At 43.1% G+C, this 13,929-nt stretch overlaps 2 protein-coding genes across 3 annotated transcripts; both read left to right on the plus strand.

The window, feature by feature from the left end:
• Positions 1 to 2: 2 nt before the first annotated feature.
• si:ch73-40a2.1 (tyrosine-protein kinase receptor TYRO3) lies at positions 3 to 5,842 on the plus strand. 2 transcript variants are annotated; one of them, XM_058067925.1, is made up of 15 exons: positions 3 to 504; positions 576 to 637; positions 715 to 1,318; positions 1,390 to 1,545; positions 1,631 to 1,966; positions 2,530 to 2,704; positions 2,782 to 2,876; positions 3,962 to 4,075; positions 4,150 to 4,230; positions 4,305 to 4,397; positions 4,463 to 4,584; positions 4,651 to 4,760; positions 4,943 to 5,102; positions 5,166 to 5,302; positions 5,382 to 5,842. In XM_058067925.1, the coding sequence occupies exons 1-15, from the start codon at positions 417 to 419 to the stop codon at positions 5,659 to 5,661; spliced, it is 2,613 nt and encodes an 870-aa protein (XP_057923908.1). In that variant the 5' UTR covers positions 3 to 416; the 3' UTR covers positions 5,662 to 5,842. The 2 variants fall into 2 exon arrangements, with proteins under 2 accessions (XP_057923908.1, XP_057923910.1); XM_058067927.1 differs by having other exon boundaries at positions 3,962 to 4,069.
• A 1,195-nt stretch (positions 5,843 to 7,037) lies between these two features.
• Positions 7,038 to 13,478, plus strand: rab1ba (zRAB1B, member RAS oncogene family a). The gene is made up of 6 exons (XM_058068079.1): positions 7,038 to 7,316; positions 9,162 to 9,234; positions 9,318 to 9,413; positions 11,690 to 11,785; positions 11,872 to 12,003; positions 12,068 to 13,478. Exons 1-6 carry the CDS (start codon positions 7,303 to 7,305, stop codon positions 12,260 to 12,262), a joined length of 606 nt encoding a protein of 201 aa, XP_057924062.1. The 5' UTR covers positions 7,038 to 7,302; the 3' UTR covers positions 12,263 to 13,478.
• Positions 13,479 to 13,929: the final 451 nt, after the last annotated feature.

A 13,929-nucleotide genomic window follows, 5' to 3' on the forward strand; every position in this document is an offset into this window, starting at 1 on the left:
ATAAAAAAGCGGAAAATCAAATTAAAAGAGGAAGTTTTTTTCTTGCCGAAGTTTAAAAAAAAAAATTGTAGGACAAAAGTTGACTCTAAAAGCATGTTATATGAATTTGTTTTGTTCATTACTGATGATCAAATCACATTTGACTTTATCTCTTAATTTAAATCATTTAAAAAATGTTATTATTTTATTATTAGGATAACATTTTACATACTACCCATGTTTGTCTTTTTCACAGTTTGTTTATTATTATTATTAATTTTGTTTGCATGTTCTTGAGTAGCTGTATGAGATATGTACAGGAAGTTACTTGAAAGGGGGGGGGTCTTACAGGCAGATATACTGTATCCATCACTTTGGGGAAGAACAGGCGGCGCATGTAAGTGTCTGCGGGGACTTGTCATACACACTTGTGCAACATGGCTGATAGTTACACTGTTCTGAACTGTGTGTCAACTTTAATTCTTTTGTGGATGCGACTGTCAGGAGCACACCGAGCAGAAGAAGGTGAGTGTTGTGTGATTGTGGTCTTTCAAGGAGGAAACCAGTACTGTAACCTGAATCGTCCTCCTGTTTAGTGGAATTGTTCCATTCGGAGAAACACAGTAGTTTCAATTGGATATCTGAGCCACGCAAAGCAGTAAGTTGGAGCACATTTGTTATATGTGAATTGACTGAATGTCATGCATTTACATATATCTGTCCTGTGTTTCTCAGTGGACTACAATCCCGCTGAGAAATGTTCCGGCTCTTCAAGCGTGCGGGAAGCAAAGAACAAGGACTATTTTAAGTCAATGGATAGAGCGTAAAGATGCTCGTCATCTTCTGATGGACATCACTTTTGCTCAGCAAGAGGAGCCATCTGGTCAGAACAGCAGTCTGCAAGTTCACTTATTTGACTCCGATGTACCCACTATGAGATTCCCACAGAGCTTTACCATACTGAACCTTCAGGACTCCAAGCCATTTCACAAGAAATCCTCCCTCAGCCAAATTTACAATCATCTGAAGCACATCTCAGAGCTGAACCTGGGTGCTGTTGGCCATGTTGGATTCCAGCTGGGTTTTTCTTATTCTGGAGCATGTTTGCTGATCACATCAATCAGGCTATACTACAGGAGGTGCCCTGCGGGGCAGTCAGACCTAGTCTGGTTTGACGGCACCGTGGCTGGCTCAGAAGCCTCTGAAGGTTCTTGTGTGGAGGGAGCGGAGATGCTTTCTGTGCCCGTGAGAAAATGTGATGCGCTTGGTGTATGGGGTCCTTTGCAAGGGAGGTGCGCTTGCAAAGCCGGGCATCAGGATCTGAATGGAACCTGCCAAGGTAGATGATATGCAATGGATGAGAAGCAGAGCATTGTCCAAATTTTCTTATGCATTTAATGTCCTTGTTAGCATGCAGGATCGGATATTATAAAGCACCCCAGGAGGACGGGGAGTGCCAACCATGCCCACCAAACAGCAGGACGCTTGAGGAGGCATCAGAGAGATGTGACTGTTTGAAGGGCTTCCACCGCCTTCCACATGACCCTGATGACCTTGGTTGCACCAGTAAGAAACACATTTCAGTTGAAATACATGACATCAGGGAAGGTTGTTTTCCCCGCTCCAAAAAAAGTTCTCCTTGTCTTCCCAGAGCCACCTTCTGCACCTAGCAATCTAATGGCGCATCTTCTTAACAACTCTGTGTTGACCTTAACGTGGGATCCTCCTCATGACTGGGGCGGCCGGCAGCAAGTGACTTACCGGGTCGAATGCGAGGAGGAAGCTGAGAGCAGACACGGCCAGTGGGGGGCGTGTGGGGGTGGTGTGTTTTTTTCTGCCGACTCAGCCGGACTGACCAGCACTTCCGTGACAGTCATGGGACTCGACCCACGCAGTGACTACAGGCTGACTGTGTACGGTTGGAATGACATCTCCAGCCTGGTGGGGCCGCCACCGTCATCTGCCGCCTCTGTAACCATTCATAAATGTATGTACAGTCACAACATGGCGACTTTAATTTGACTTGAAATAACATTGATGGGCGGCACGGCGGTCTAGTGGTTAGCACGCAGACCTCACAGCTAGGAGACCAGGGTTCAATTCCACCCTCGGCCATCTCTGTGTGGAGTTTGCATGTTCTCCCCGTGCATGCATGGGTAGTTTTCTCCGGGTACTCTGGTTTCCTCCCACATTCCAAAAACATGCTAGGTTAATTGGCGACTCCAAATTGTCCATAGGTATGAATGTGAGTGTGAATGGTTGTTTGTCTATATGTGGTAGAAAATGAATGAATGAATGAATAACATTGATGCTAGTGTGTGACTACTTTAATGAACAAAGGAAAATCTGTCTTCTTGCTTTGGTGATGGACAGTGGATCACACAGGACAGGACACTTTTTTTGTATTGTTTTAAGTAACATCCAAAGCTGCTCATGTAAACATTGCCATTATCAGTTAACAAAAGCTACATTTAATTCCTAATGTTAAGTGAGTTAATAATACCGACATAATTTAATAACGATGACTTGGTTTATTCTTTGTCTCCCCAGTTGTTATGACAGTGACACCAATTCTAAATCGGCCCAGCAATGAAGGGACAGCTACTCCACAGCACCAAAGTCATCTCTACACATGGCTGACTCTTGGTGGCTTTTTTGGCTGCTTCTTCTGCAGTTTGATGGCTGTTGTTGTCTTTGTTAAGTGTAGAAATTCCCATAAAATCAGGTACAAGAGTAATGAACAAGGCTGTACCATTTTTATTTAAGAGTACATTTACATTAAGAATATTCCATGTATTGCAGGTCAGAGGTCCAGGAAATGCCACTTTTGCCAATAAACACCGGAACCTCCTACAGACGCCCACAAGAGCCAGAGGCCACGCCCCCACAGGCTCATGGTATGTGTTGATTTTTCTTCACCAAATGAGACAAAATGCAGATGAGGTGACATATTGATTATTGATTGATTATTTCTATTGATGCAATAACTATCGAGTTGAATGTATTACATTAGGTAGGTGTCCTTCCCCCACAAGAAGGTAATTTAATTTTAATGTTTTTTTATATAGCACATTTCACAACAGAAGTATAGGATACCTTTCAAATAGAATAGGTATATATTTTGATATATATACGTATTACAGTAAACCTCGGATATATCGGAAATTCGCTCACAACGGACAGATAAAAAAAACGATTTTTTTGTAATGCATTTCCAATAAAAAAATCATTGCATATATGGGATTTTTTATAACGGATTTCGCCTATTTCGGACAAAATCTCCAGTCCCGTTCCAATGCATTTCCATTAAATTTCCCTGGCATATATCGGATAGCCGCATCGTTATGCTAATCTTGTTGATGTCACTGGCTATTGTCTTTCTCCTGGCTCCAGATTTAGGACAAATATAAAAGTGAGTGACGTCAATAATACTAGCACAGCAGTGAATGAGATCTTAACCTCACTATTGGAAATAACGTAGGCCTGACGGGCGTAAAAGGGCCTAGCTTAATTAACAATTTGTTATGTTCAGAGTCCAATAAAGTTAAATTCTCATTACCTTACGTCTCTTTTCATTGCCCGGTCCAGGTACATTGGAAACATAGTCAAGGAAGTGCCTTTTTATAACGGATAAAATCCGATTTACGCATATACCGGATATAAATCCGATATATGCGTAAAACGGACATTTTCCGGTATACGCATATAACGGATTTCGCTTATATCGGACAAAACCAGTGGGAACAATTGAATCCGATATATCCGAGGTTTACTGTAGTTAGCTATGCTGTGCACTTGTTTATCTGTGTATCAATTTGTCAAAACCTCACTCTTCACTCTTTGCATGTGCACCTGAAATGTTACTATGGAGGAGTCATCATGTTACTACAACTACTAGTCAACAACTACGCTGCGCCATTTAGGGAAACACTATATTTCACAACAGCGCCTGGTGTTTTTTTGTGTGTGTCATTGACCTCAGAGGAAGAAGGTGCAGTCCGGCTACTAGAGGGTCTGAGTGACAGGCTGCTAGCCAACCTGAGGGATGTTCTTGTGGAGAGAAACAAACTCGAAATGGGAAAAAAGCTGGGTAAAGGTCAGCTGATAGGAAACATGTTTTCATTTGATATCATGCATGGATATAAAATGTTGTCAGATGTTACACACCAGGAGAGTATGGATGTGTCTACGATGGGATCTTATCTGCGGAGGACAACGCGTGTGTCAGGGTCGCTGTGAAGACAATGAGAGGTGTTTATTCAAACTTCTGATCTTACCTGTTGTGAGCTTCTACTCATTGGAAATTTTGTTTTCCTGAATGTTAGTGGGGATATACAGCCAGGAAGACTTAGTCGAGTTCCTGAGAGAAGCGGAGATCATGAAGAACTTCAATCACAAAAACGTGGTCCAGCTTCTTGGTAAGCTAACAGATTCACATTCATTTTTTTTTCTTTTGCTATTGCTAAATGTCTCCCACATCCAGGAGTGACTTTACAGAGAGAGCAGGACCCTCAAGTGATCAATCCCATGGTTATACTACCCTACATGAAACATGGCGACTTGCAGCGCTTCCTCACTGCCACGCGCTATGGTGATATCCCAATGGTGAGATAGTATCTACAGTATGTTATTCCAGTGTGTGCCAAAGAGTGACAGGATGTTCCCCAACAGTTTGTACCCCTTCAGAGCCTCTTGCGCTTCATGGTTGACATTGCAGCTGGGATGGACTACCTAAGCTCGCAGAATTTTCTGCACCGAGATTTGGCTGCACGCAACTGCATGTGAGGGGCCACGTCCCACATGAAGGACTCTCTTGTGTTTGTGTGTGACTGTGGCTTTTGTCAGCCTCTATTGGTATTCAGCCGCCACTTACGTATCTGGGAAGGAGGTCACTCACAGAAACTGAAATAATACGTCTCATCTTATTGCTGTGACTTTAATGTACACGTATTCAAATATGCAGGCTGGGTGATGATCTTGTGGTGCGTGTTGCTGATTTTGGCCTGTCAAGGAAAATCTACGGCAACAATTATTACCGTCAACAAAAATCCATCCGTGTGCCGGTCAAGTGGTTGGCCGTGGAGAGCCTGTCTGACTCAGTCTACACCACCAAAACTGACGTGGTAAGTCTTGAGAGCGTGGAATAACTTCATAACTGAGTACTATACTAAATGTTGCTTTGTTAGTGGTCATTTGGGGTCACAATGTGGGAGATTGCGTCTCTGGGCAGGACTCCCTACCCTGGCGTCCAAAACCATGAGCTTCTGAACCTGCTTCTGTCTGGATATAGGCTAGAACCACCTGATGGATGTGACCACAGACTGTGAGTACTTTTGCATTGTTATATTTGTGTTACACACTTCATTTTTGACTCATATTATGATTTCCCTCCCAAAATGGAGCTATGACATCATGCACAGCTGCTGGGACACAGAGGAGTCGCGCAGGCCCGGCTTCAAGGAACTGGTCGAGAAACTGAAGGCTCTTTTGTCGGAGCTCCGAATCCTGGAGCCCTGCCAGGAGGCCAGCTACATCAACCAAGGCTTGGAAGCTGCAGCTGCTGCCTCAGGGGACCAACAAACTCACTGTCAGGCCCGAGGGGAGAATGTTTACCAGTCCAGTCCGGTCAATGCAGCCTATTTGAACTTGGAGGCGGAATACCTGAAGCGCCCTTGTAGCTAATAAACACTTTGACATTCACCTTCAGTGCATTTGTAAAATGTTCACCCACATTCTGTTGTGTTACGGCCTTATTCCAAAATGAAATAAATTCAGTTTTCTCCTCCGAATTCCTACACACCATTAATAATTTTTTTTTATAAAAAACGTCTTTTTTGTTTGTAGATGTATTAAAAATGGAAAACTTGAGAAACCACATTGCATCATTATTCACAACCATTTCTGCACCGAAGCTTAATTTTCATCTTAGGTGCATCCTCTTTCCATTGATTATCCTTGAGATATTTCTACAATTGAATTGGAGGCCACCTGTTGTAAATGAATTTGATTGGACATGATTTAAAAAGTGGGCTTCACAGTGATGTTGTGATTAGCATGTTGGCCACACAGCCAGATCAGTAAGATCTGGGTTCTTAGTTTGACATCACTTTGCCGGTTTGCATGTTTTCCCTGTTTGCTCATGGATTACGAAAACATGCATTTCGGGTTAATTGATGACTAGATCGTCCATAGGTATGAATGAGAGAGTGAATGGTATGATCAGGATAAAGAAACACTTGTTTACATAAGGTCCCACAATTGACAGTGCATAGCAGAGTACAAACCAAGAAAGACAGGATTGTCTCATATGGCAGAAATCTGGGGAAAGATTCAGTAACATTTCTACTGCTTTGAAGTTCCCAATAAGCACAATGGCCTCCATCGTCTGTGAATGGAAGAAGTTCAGAACCATGAGTCTTCCTAGAAGGACAACATATCTGAAAATGGTGGTCCAACCTGATGGGAGCTTTAGAAGGCCGCAAATAAAAATGGGCAAAACACCCTAAAGACAGGTATGTCAAGCTTATGGCATCATATTCAAGACTTTAGGCTGTAATTGCTGCCAAAGATGTATTGATAAAGAAAGCTGTGAGTATTTATGTACATTTTCAAACATAAAATACCTTTTTTCATATTGTCATGATGGAGTGTAGAATAAACACACATTTTCCTTCTATTTCTAATTAAAGTGATGACTTTTTAGAGCATCGAGTTAAAAAGACATTAAATGTGAAATTGGGAAACGGCAATAATTTCTGTATATATGTATGATTAGACGATATTGTAAAAAAAATAGTAGCCATCTTGAAGCATCTTCAGGCTCGTCGGAAATCAGAGTTCAACTAATTTTATTGGAGATTTTCAGATTTCCCAGTACACTAGAACGCCACATTACTTCACCAGGATTAACTATTTAAGATTAAAGTACCGTCGTTTTGTCCAATATTTTGCTATTTACGTGATATAAATGGCATTCGTTCTGTGAAATAACTGATTTAAAAAGAAAATGAAATGTACGAATCCTTATGTCGATTTTTCCCGTAGCGACACGTCAACAAACGTCATTTCCGCACATGCGCAGTAAGATATCTTCTTTCCGAGCAACGGTCGCAGAAGACGGATAAAAGGGAGTAAAATATCAAAGTATTCGTCGTCAGAGGAGAAGAAAATATGTCCGTTGTGTTGGCGAATATATGAACAACAAGTGTGCGGCGACGACGGGGCGAAACAAGCGACATTTGAACCCCGACCTACTAGCCGTTTGCCTGAGTGTAAAGGAAGGAAGAGTCGAGTCACCGACAGAAAAACATCCCGACTGAGATCATGAATCCTGAATAGTAAGTTTTCGCTTCCGGTGGTGTTAAATTTGCGACGTTTCGGGCGTATTTAGAATTTAAACCACACCAATGTCACGTCGACATCCTGGTTGGTGAACAGGGCGAGGACACTTTTCTGGAAGGTGTTATATCCGGAAGTGTCAGCTGACTGCCTGTGCGTGCTTTAGGCCACAGGAATAACCACAAAACATGGCAAAATTTGGCCTGTAGACCGTATTAGCACGCATAGCTTGCTATTATTAGCATGCGCCATTTCACACCTGATATATTGATAATGTATACAATTCATCAAGTTCTTGACTGTTTTCCTCAACATGTTTCTGTCCCTTTGGTGGTTCGGAGAAAAGTGGAAGGTGAGCAGCCTAGTGGTCAGCTGATCCTACAGGTAGCAGATGTTTGATGATGAGGACACCCAATCCCTCTGTGGGTGTGCAAAATGTCACAGTTGATTGACAGCCTTCTCTAGTTTCTTACTGAAACAACTCAGTTGTCATCACCACTGCATTTCCATACAATTACCCCATGAATGTGAACATAATTTCACACCATGGAGTGTATTGTTAACTGGCACAGGCGGTGTAAACATGGTGGATACTTCTGTTGTGCAATAGTAGCGGTGGTGTACACATGGAGGGTCTCAAATTTCCACTGGCACAAGAATAGCTCAGAATTTATGCAATTCTCCACAGCATCAGGTTGACTTGTTTACCTCTAACGTGGTTGTTCTGTTGTAACTTTGTTGTAACTGCTTTTAGGTTATTTGAAGGGGCTAGTTAAAATTCAGTGGGTTTATTTTGTGACTTCAATATTGTTATTTCCCTTATTTGCCAGCATAATGAAATACAATGTAAGATTGGCATACAGGGCATTCACACTTTAGTCCATTCACTCTGTTAGTATGGTTCATAAAGGACTAAAAGGTGGACAGAGATTGCCTGCAAAATGATGAAACCATGGCCAGGCCTGAACACCACCTAGCAGTAATCTGAGCGATAATCATTAAAAAATAAAAGTTAAATGTAAATCCAGAATTTTAAATATAATTAGATTGCTGATTACAGTTTCTTCAGGAACCTTTTTGATGTCTATGTAATTATTATACTCTTCGTTAGATCTCAGCTGGTATAGAAACTGTGACCTGAAATCTGTCATGAATGTTTTGGTGCATGAGTATGTAACATAGGCGGCTAGTGGTTAGCGCGCAGACCTCACAGCTCGGAGACCAGGGTTCAATTCCACCCTCTGCCATCTCTGTGTGGAGTTTGCATGTTCTCCCTGTGCATGCGTGAGTTTTCTCCAGGTACTCCGGTTTCCTCCCACATTCCAAAAACATGCTAGGCTAATTGGCGACTCCAAATTGTCCATAGGTATGAATGTGAGTGTGAATGGTTGTTTGTCTATATGTGCCCTGTGATTGGCTGGCGACCAGTCCAGGGTGTACCCCGCCTCTCGCCCAAAGATGGCTGGGATAGGCTCCAGCACCCCCGCGACCCTCGTGAGGAAAAAGCGGTGGAAAATGAATGAATGAGTATGTAACATAAGCTGTCCAACCATCATTATTTGTAACCTGCTGTTACAGTCTCAGATCAACAATTTGTTGTCGAGGTTCTATTTTCAATGATAGCTAACATTAGTAGCTAAACTTTGCCAAATCGCTATCATTACCTGAAAACAAACCAATTGGTGTGCATGTATGTGTCACAGTACATTTGAATGTCGGGCCCCCTCTAGGCAGCTGAAGGAACCCGCCGCATACGGTCCCTTTAAGGACTCAATGACTGACGCATGACTCTATTGTCACTTATATGCCAATGAATGACATTCTTGGCTTGTTTTCATTTGCAGTGACTACCTGTTCAAGCTGCTCCTGATTGGCGACTCTGGAGTAGGCAAATCCTGTCTCTTGCTCCGCTTTGCCGTAAGTCCAAACATGTTTGATTATCCAACGCTAAGCTTACGGCTTTATTCTAAATCTTTATTTCTCCGACTGCCTCCTGGCAGGATGACACCTACACTGAGAGCTACATCAGCACCATCGGAGTGGACTTTAAGATCCGAACTATTGAACTGGATGGCAAGACCATCAAACTGCAGATTGTGAGTACACCATGTCATTGTCAGATTAGAAAAGGGATTCATTAAGGGGTCAAGCTATGTCCCCCTTGTGTTTTCCAGTCCCATGAAAGCACATACATGAATTGACAAATAAAAATATTACTTGGAGTATTGTCAAAATGATTTGCATGAAGTCATGAACTTGTGAATCGAACCCAGGAAATCTTGCATGGAAGTATGAAGTGAAATCGATGGAAAATAACGTTTTTTTTAACAGTTGCCATCTACATTTGGGACTTTAATGAGCTGTGCGATCCCTAAACCACAGCTAACCATAGTGTGAAAAAGTTCAGTTTCTTTTTGTGTTTCATTGAGTGAGTGAGACGGGCAGGGCAGTGCCAGGTACAGGGAGCAGACAGACAGACAAACAGACAGATAAAGGGCGGGAGCAACTGAGTCTCTGTGCAGCAAAAAACTAAAAAGTTTGTACATATCCGCTACATCCTCACAGATATTGATTAATTGGTGGTATGGCATAATCAGCCTGATTTATAGTCCCGCAGATATATCGGTCGGGCTGTAATCTATATAGCATATCTATTAATTCATACAATATGTTACTTAACATTGTTTTTTTTCAAGTAAAACAAAAGAAGTAATTTATTAAGAGTAGTTACTTGTAGGGCGGCACGGCGGTCGAGTGGTTAGCGTGCAGACTTCACAGCTAGGAGACCAGGGTTCAATTCCACCCTCGGCCATCTCTGTGTGGAGTTTGCATGTTCTCCTCGTGCATGCGTGGGTTTTCTCCGGGTACTCCGGTTTCCTCCCACATTCCAAAATCATGCTAGGTTAATTAGCGACTCCAAATTGTCGGAAACCCCTGCCATAGAATAATAGCCCTCATAGGAAAACCCGTACCCCCATAGGAAAACCCATCCCGCCAAAAAGCATAGCAGCGAGCTCTTCAAGACGACCATTACTGATCGCTAATAAAAATCTTCCTGTCACAAGCAATAACTTAATCTCCTTATTTAAATATCAAATTGCACTCACACACCAGGGGACCAATTATAGTGATGGTATCCAACAAGGTCCCTGTAAAGTTTCGTAGAAACCTTGTAATTGCAGAGTCTTAAAAAAGGCAAAGAAGAAGTGAAATTAGTTGCAAAGGCAATGATGTTTCCCTCACATGCAGATGTAGCAATTCTGGAGCGATGGTTTGAGGCCTTGGTTTTTAGCGCTGTGACTTCCTCTACACTGCTCAATGGCATAGTACTCTGCTTCCTGTTACGTCTGATCTTCTTCAGATGTCCATTAGATCTTTGACTGCATGGCGGAGCAGATGGAGAATAATGGGGGAGGCCTCTGTTTTGAAACCGCTTTAGCTGCTTTAGCGAGAATGGGCTCTCTTGATCTTGGGTGGAGATGGAAGGGTCTTCTTTTTTCCAAAGACATCGCTCGGCAGGTCGGCGAAGTAAGCTGTGTGTGGGTCAGTTTCTATGGACTCCAGTAAGCCCACAATGCAAATGTTTTATATTCTGCTGCGGCCTTCAAGGTTCATGACTTTAGCTGTCATGGACCTAAGTCGGCTATGTGCATGTGTGTGTATGTTTGTGCTCCCACTAAAGGCTGAATGATACTACAGTTACTATACTACCCTAGCCTTTCTGAGGGCGTCTTGATTCATTTATTATATCCATCATTCATTCATTCATTCATTCATTTTCTACCGCTTTTTCCTCACGAGGGTCGCGGGGGTGCTGGAGCCTATCCCAGCTGTCTTCGGGCGAGAGGCGCGGTACATAGACAACCATTCACACTCACATTCATACCTATGGACAATTTGGAGTCGCCAATTAACCTAGCATGTTTTTGGAATGTGGGAGGAAACCGGAGTACCCGGAGAAAACCCACGCATGCACGGGGAGAACATGCAAACTCCACACAGAGATGGCCGAGGGTGGAATTGAACGTAGCTGTGAGGTCTGCACGCTAACCACTAGACCGCCGTGCCGCCCTATATTCATCACATAAATCGGAAATAATATATGAAGAAAAGCCGACCAATAGCACCTCTGCAGTGCGTGTCGCCATTGATGTGGGGTTAGGATTGTTTTGAGGTGCACGCCAAGCTCTTGCTGTAGGGTTTAGGTAGAGTAGAGCCAGCTGGCGTTCCTTAACACTGGCGCTATGGCGCAGGAGCGTAATTCAGTGTTTAAGCTGTATACTTCACGCCTACTAGAAAGGAGTATGTGAGATGTAACTGTTAATTTGTTCCTACAAGGGAATCTAACGTCATGTGTTTGCATCTTCATTAGTGGGACACTGCGGGCCAGGAACGGTTTCGTACCATCACCTCCAGCTACTACCGTGGTGCCCATGGCATCATTGTTGTCTATGACGTGACTGACCAGGTAGGCCAAGCAGCAATTGAAACTCATTTCTTGGACATCTTATGCTCTTGGAGCCCCGCCATGATATTTTTCTACTTGTGCTTCAGGAGTCCTACAGCAATGTCAAGCAGTGGCTCCAGGAAATCGACCGCTACGCCAGTGAGAATGTCAACAAGCTTCTGGTGGGCAACAAGTGTGATCTGACCACCAAGAAAGTAGTGGATTACACCACAGCAAAGGTACGAGTATATTGTGCTTGTCCTCAGCCAGGCGCTACAAAAAAAGTTTGTTTCTTTTTGGCAGGAGTTTGCTGACTCTTTGTCCATCCCCTTTCTGGAGACAAGCGCCAAGAATGCCACCAACGTGGAACAGGCCTTCATGACCATGGCCGCCGAGATAAAAAAGCGCACGGGCCCTGGGGCCACCGCTGGCGGCGACAAGCCCAATTTAAAAATCGAGAGCACCCCCGTCAGGCAGTCTGGAGGCAGCTGCTGTTAAAGCGTCTCCACCCACCCACCTTCTCAACCACCTTCACACCGCTTCCCCTGAGACCCCCACTCTCCCTTTCTTTTCACTCCCACGCCACACAGTCCCTCCATAGCGCTCCTACCAGCAGCCTGCATCAGAGTCAAAGTCAGACAGGAGGTCAGTGAAGGCATCAAGAGAGGAACGCATGCAGATGTTTTCATTCATTTGAATCTCAACAGGTTTGTCAGGAGCTCATGTTTGCATGCACACACACACACACACACACACACACACACACACACACACACAAAGTTTTGTGATATAGCTTAAAAGGTTTTTTTGATGCCTGTCTTGAAATTTTAAAGCCCTGCAATTTAATACAACCCTCAACTTTCACTCTCCTTAGCCATCATCTTGTTCTCGGTTTAAAGAAGCACTTTCTTACAAGTAAAACGTGCTTCAAAGCTTAGCTCTAAGCTGACTCGTGCTGCAAAGTCGACACTGTACTTGCATTGAAATGATGCTGCCCAGATTTCAGAAGTGCCTGGTGACTGCAGGAGGTGGCCAGGTAAATATCTATAGAGGTTGTATTTGGCCAATAACTTCTTTCTTGCTGGTATGTGGTTTATTTCCACTTGGAGGGAGGCGGGGCTCATGTTTGTTTTTTTTTTCCTTCCTAGAAACGGTTAAATTCTTCAAGAGTTGTGACATGACTGCTTACTCTGACAGACAGCAAGCCTTGTGTTTTATTGTTATGGCTTTATGTCTACCGGTGGGGACAATAATTAGGATTGTATTGATATCTCATGTTTCTCACCTTTTTGGAGTCTTTGGTCAGGGTCAGAGGTAGCGTCTCACCTGAAGCGGTTTCATGTTCTCTTGTTTAGCTCCCGATCATCTTAGCTTGCTAATGCGGGTTTAGGACCTCACCTTTTTTTTGCTTTATTCCTTTCTTAAGTGATCTTATCTCCAGGACTGTTTGGACCATGTGGTGGTTTGAGGGACTGACTGGTCTTTGGTTTCCAGACCGGGTATGAACTCCCGAGCTGTTATTTAGTAGAAAACATCTTGTTCATGACGGATGGCCTTTTATCACTGGAGGTGGGGTTTAGTGTGTGTTTTTTTTTTGTTGTTGAGTGGAGCAGGACCAGGAGTGCAACATTCCTCATGGATTTGGACACATCTCGAGCAGATGAAGGCCAAACTTTACTTGTGTGTATATATACAAACACACACACACACACAATATATATATACTGGATGTTTGTGCTTTGACTGATGAATTTCTAATTTAACCTTGCTATTATACTGATTTTTAATGTCTTGAATGAAATACTGTGTCGTGTAGTCCACTGTGTGGGGTGTAGATAAAAACATTTTCCTCCTTCACACACGTGGCTTGAGGAAGATGACTTTCTTCTTTTTGGCTTATTTACGAGAAAAAAAAAAAAGCACTAGCAGTGAATGAAGATCTACACACATGCACACTGGGCACCTGTTAAGTCACTTTCTGTCTTTTTGAGTTTTGCTTGTTCACTTTGGTGCTGTTGTTTGTCTGTACATATTATAAATATCTATATAATAAAATGATGGGAAAAAAAAAGATCACCGTTGAAATGATTGTTTTTTCTTCTACCAAAGGATGACTTGCAGGTAAGTTTAGCTGTTGCGGCGCTGTGATGTCACGGGTGAGCATC

The sequence above is a fragment of the Doryrhamphus excisus genome, chromosome 3 (genome assembly GCF_030265055.1).
Source record: "Doryrhamphus excisus isolate RoL2022-K1 chromosome 3, RoL_Dexc_1.0, whole genome shotgun sequence".
NCBI lineage: Eukaryota > Metazoa > Chordata > Actinopteri > Syngnathiformes > Syngnathidae > Doryrhamphus > Doryrhamphus excisus.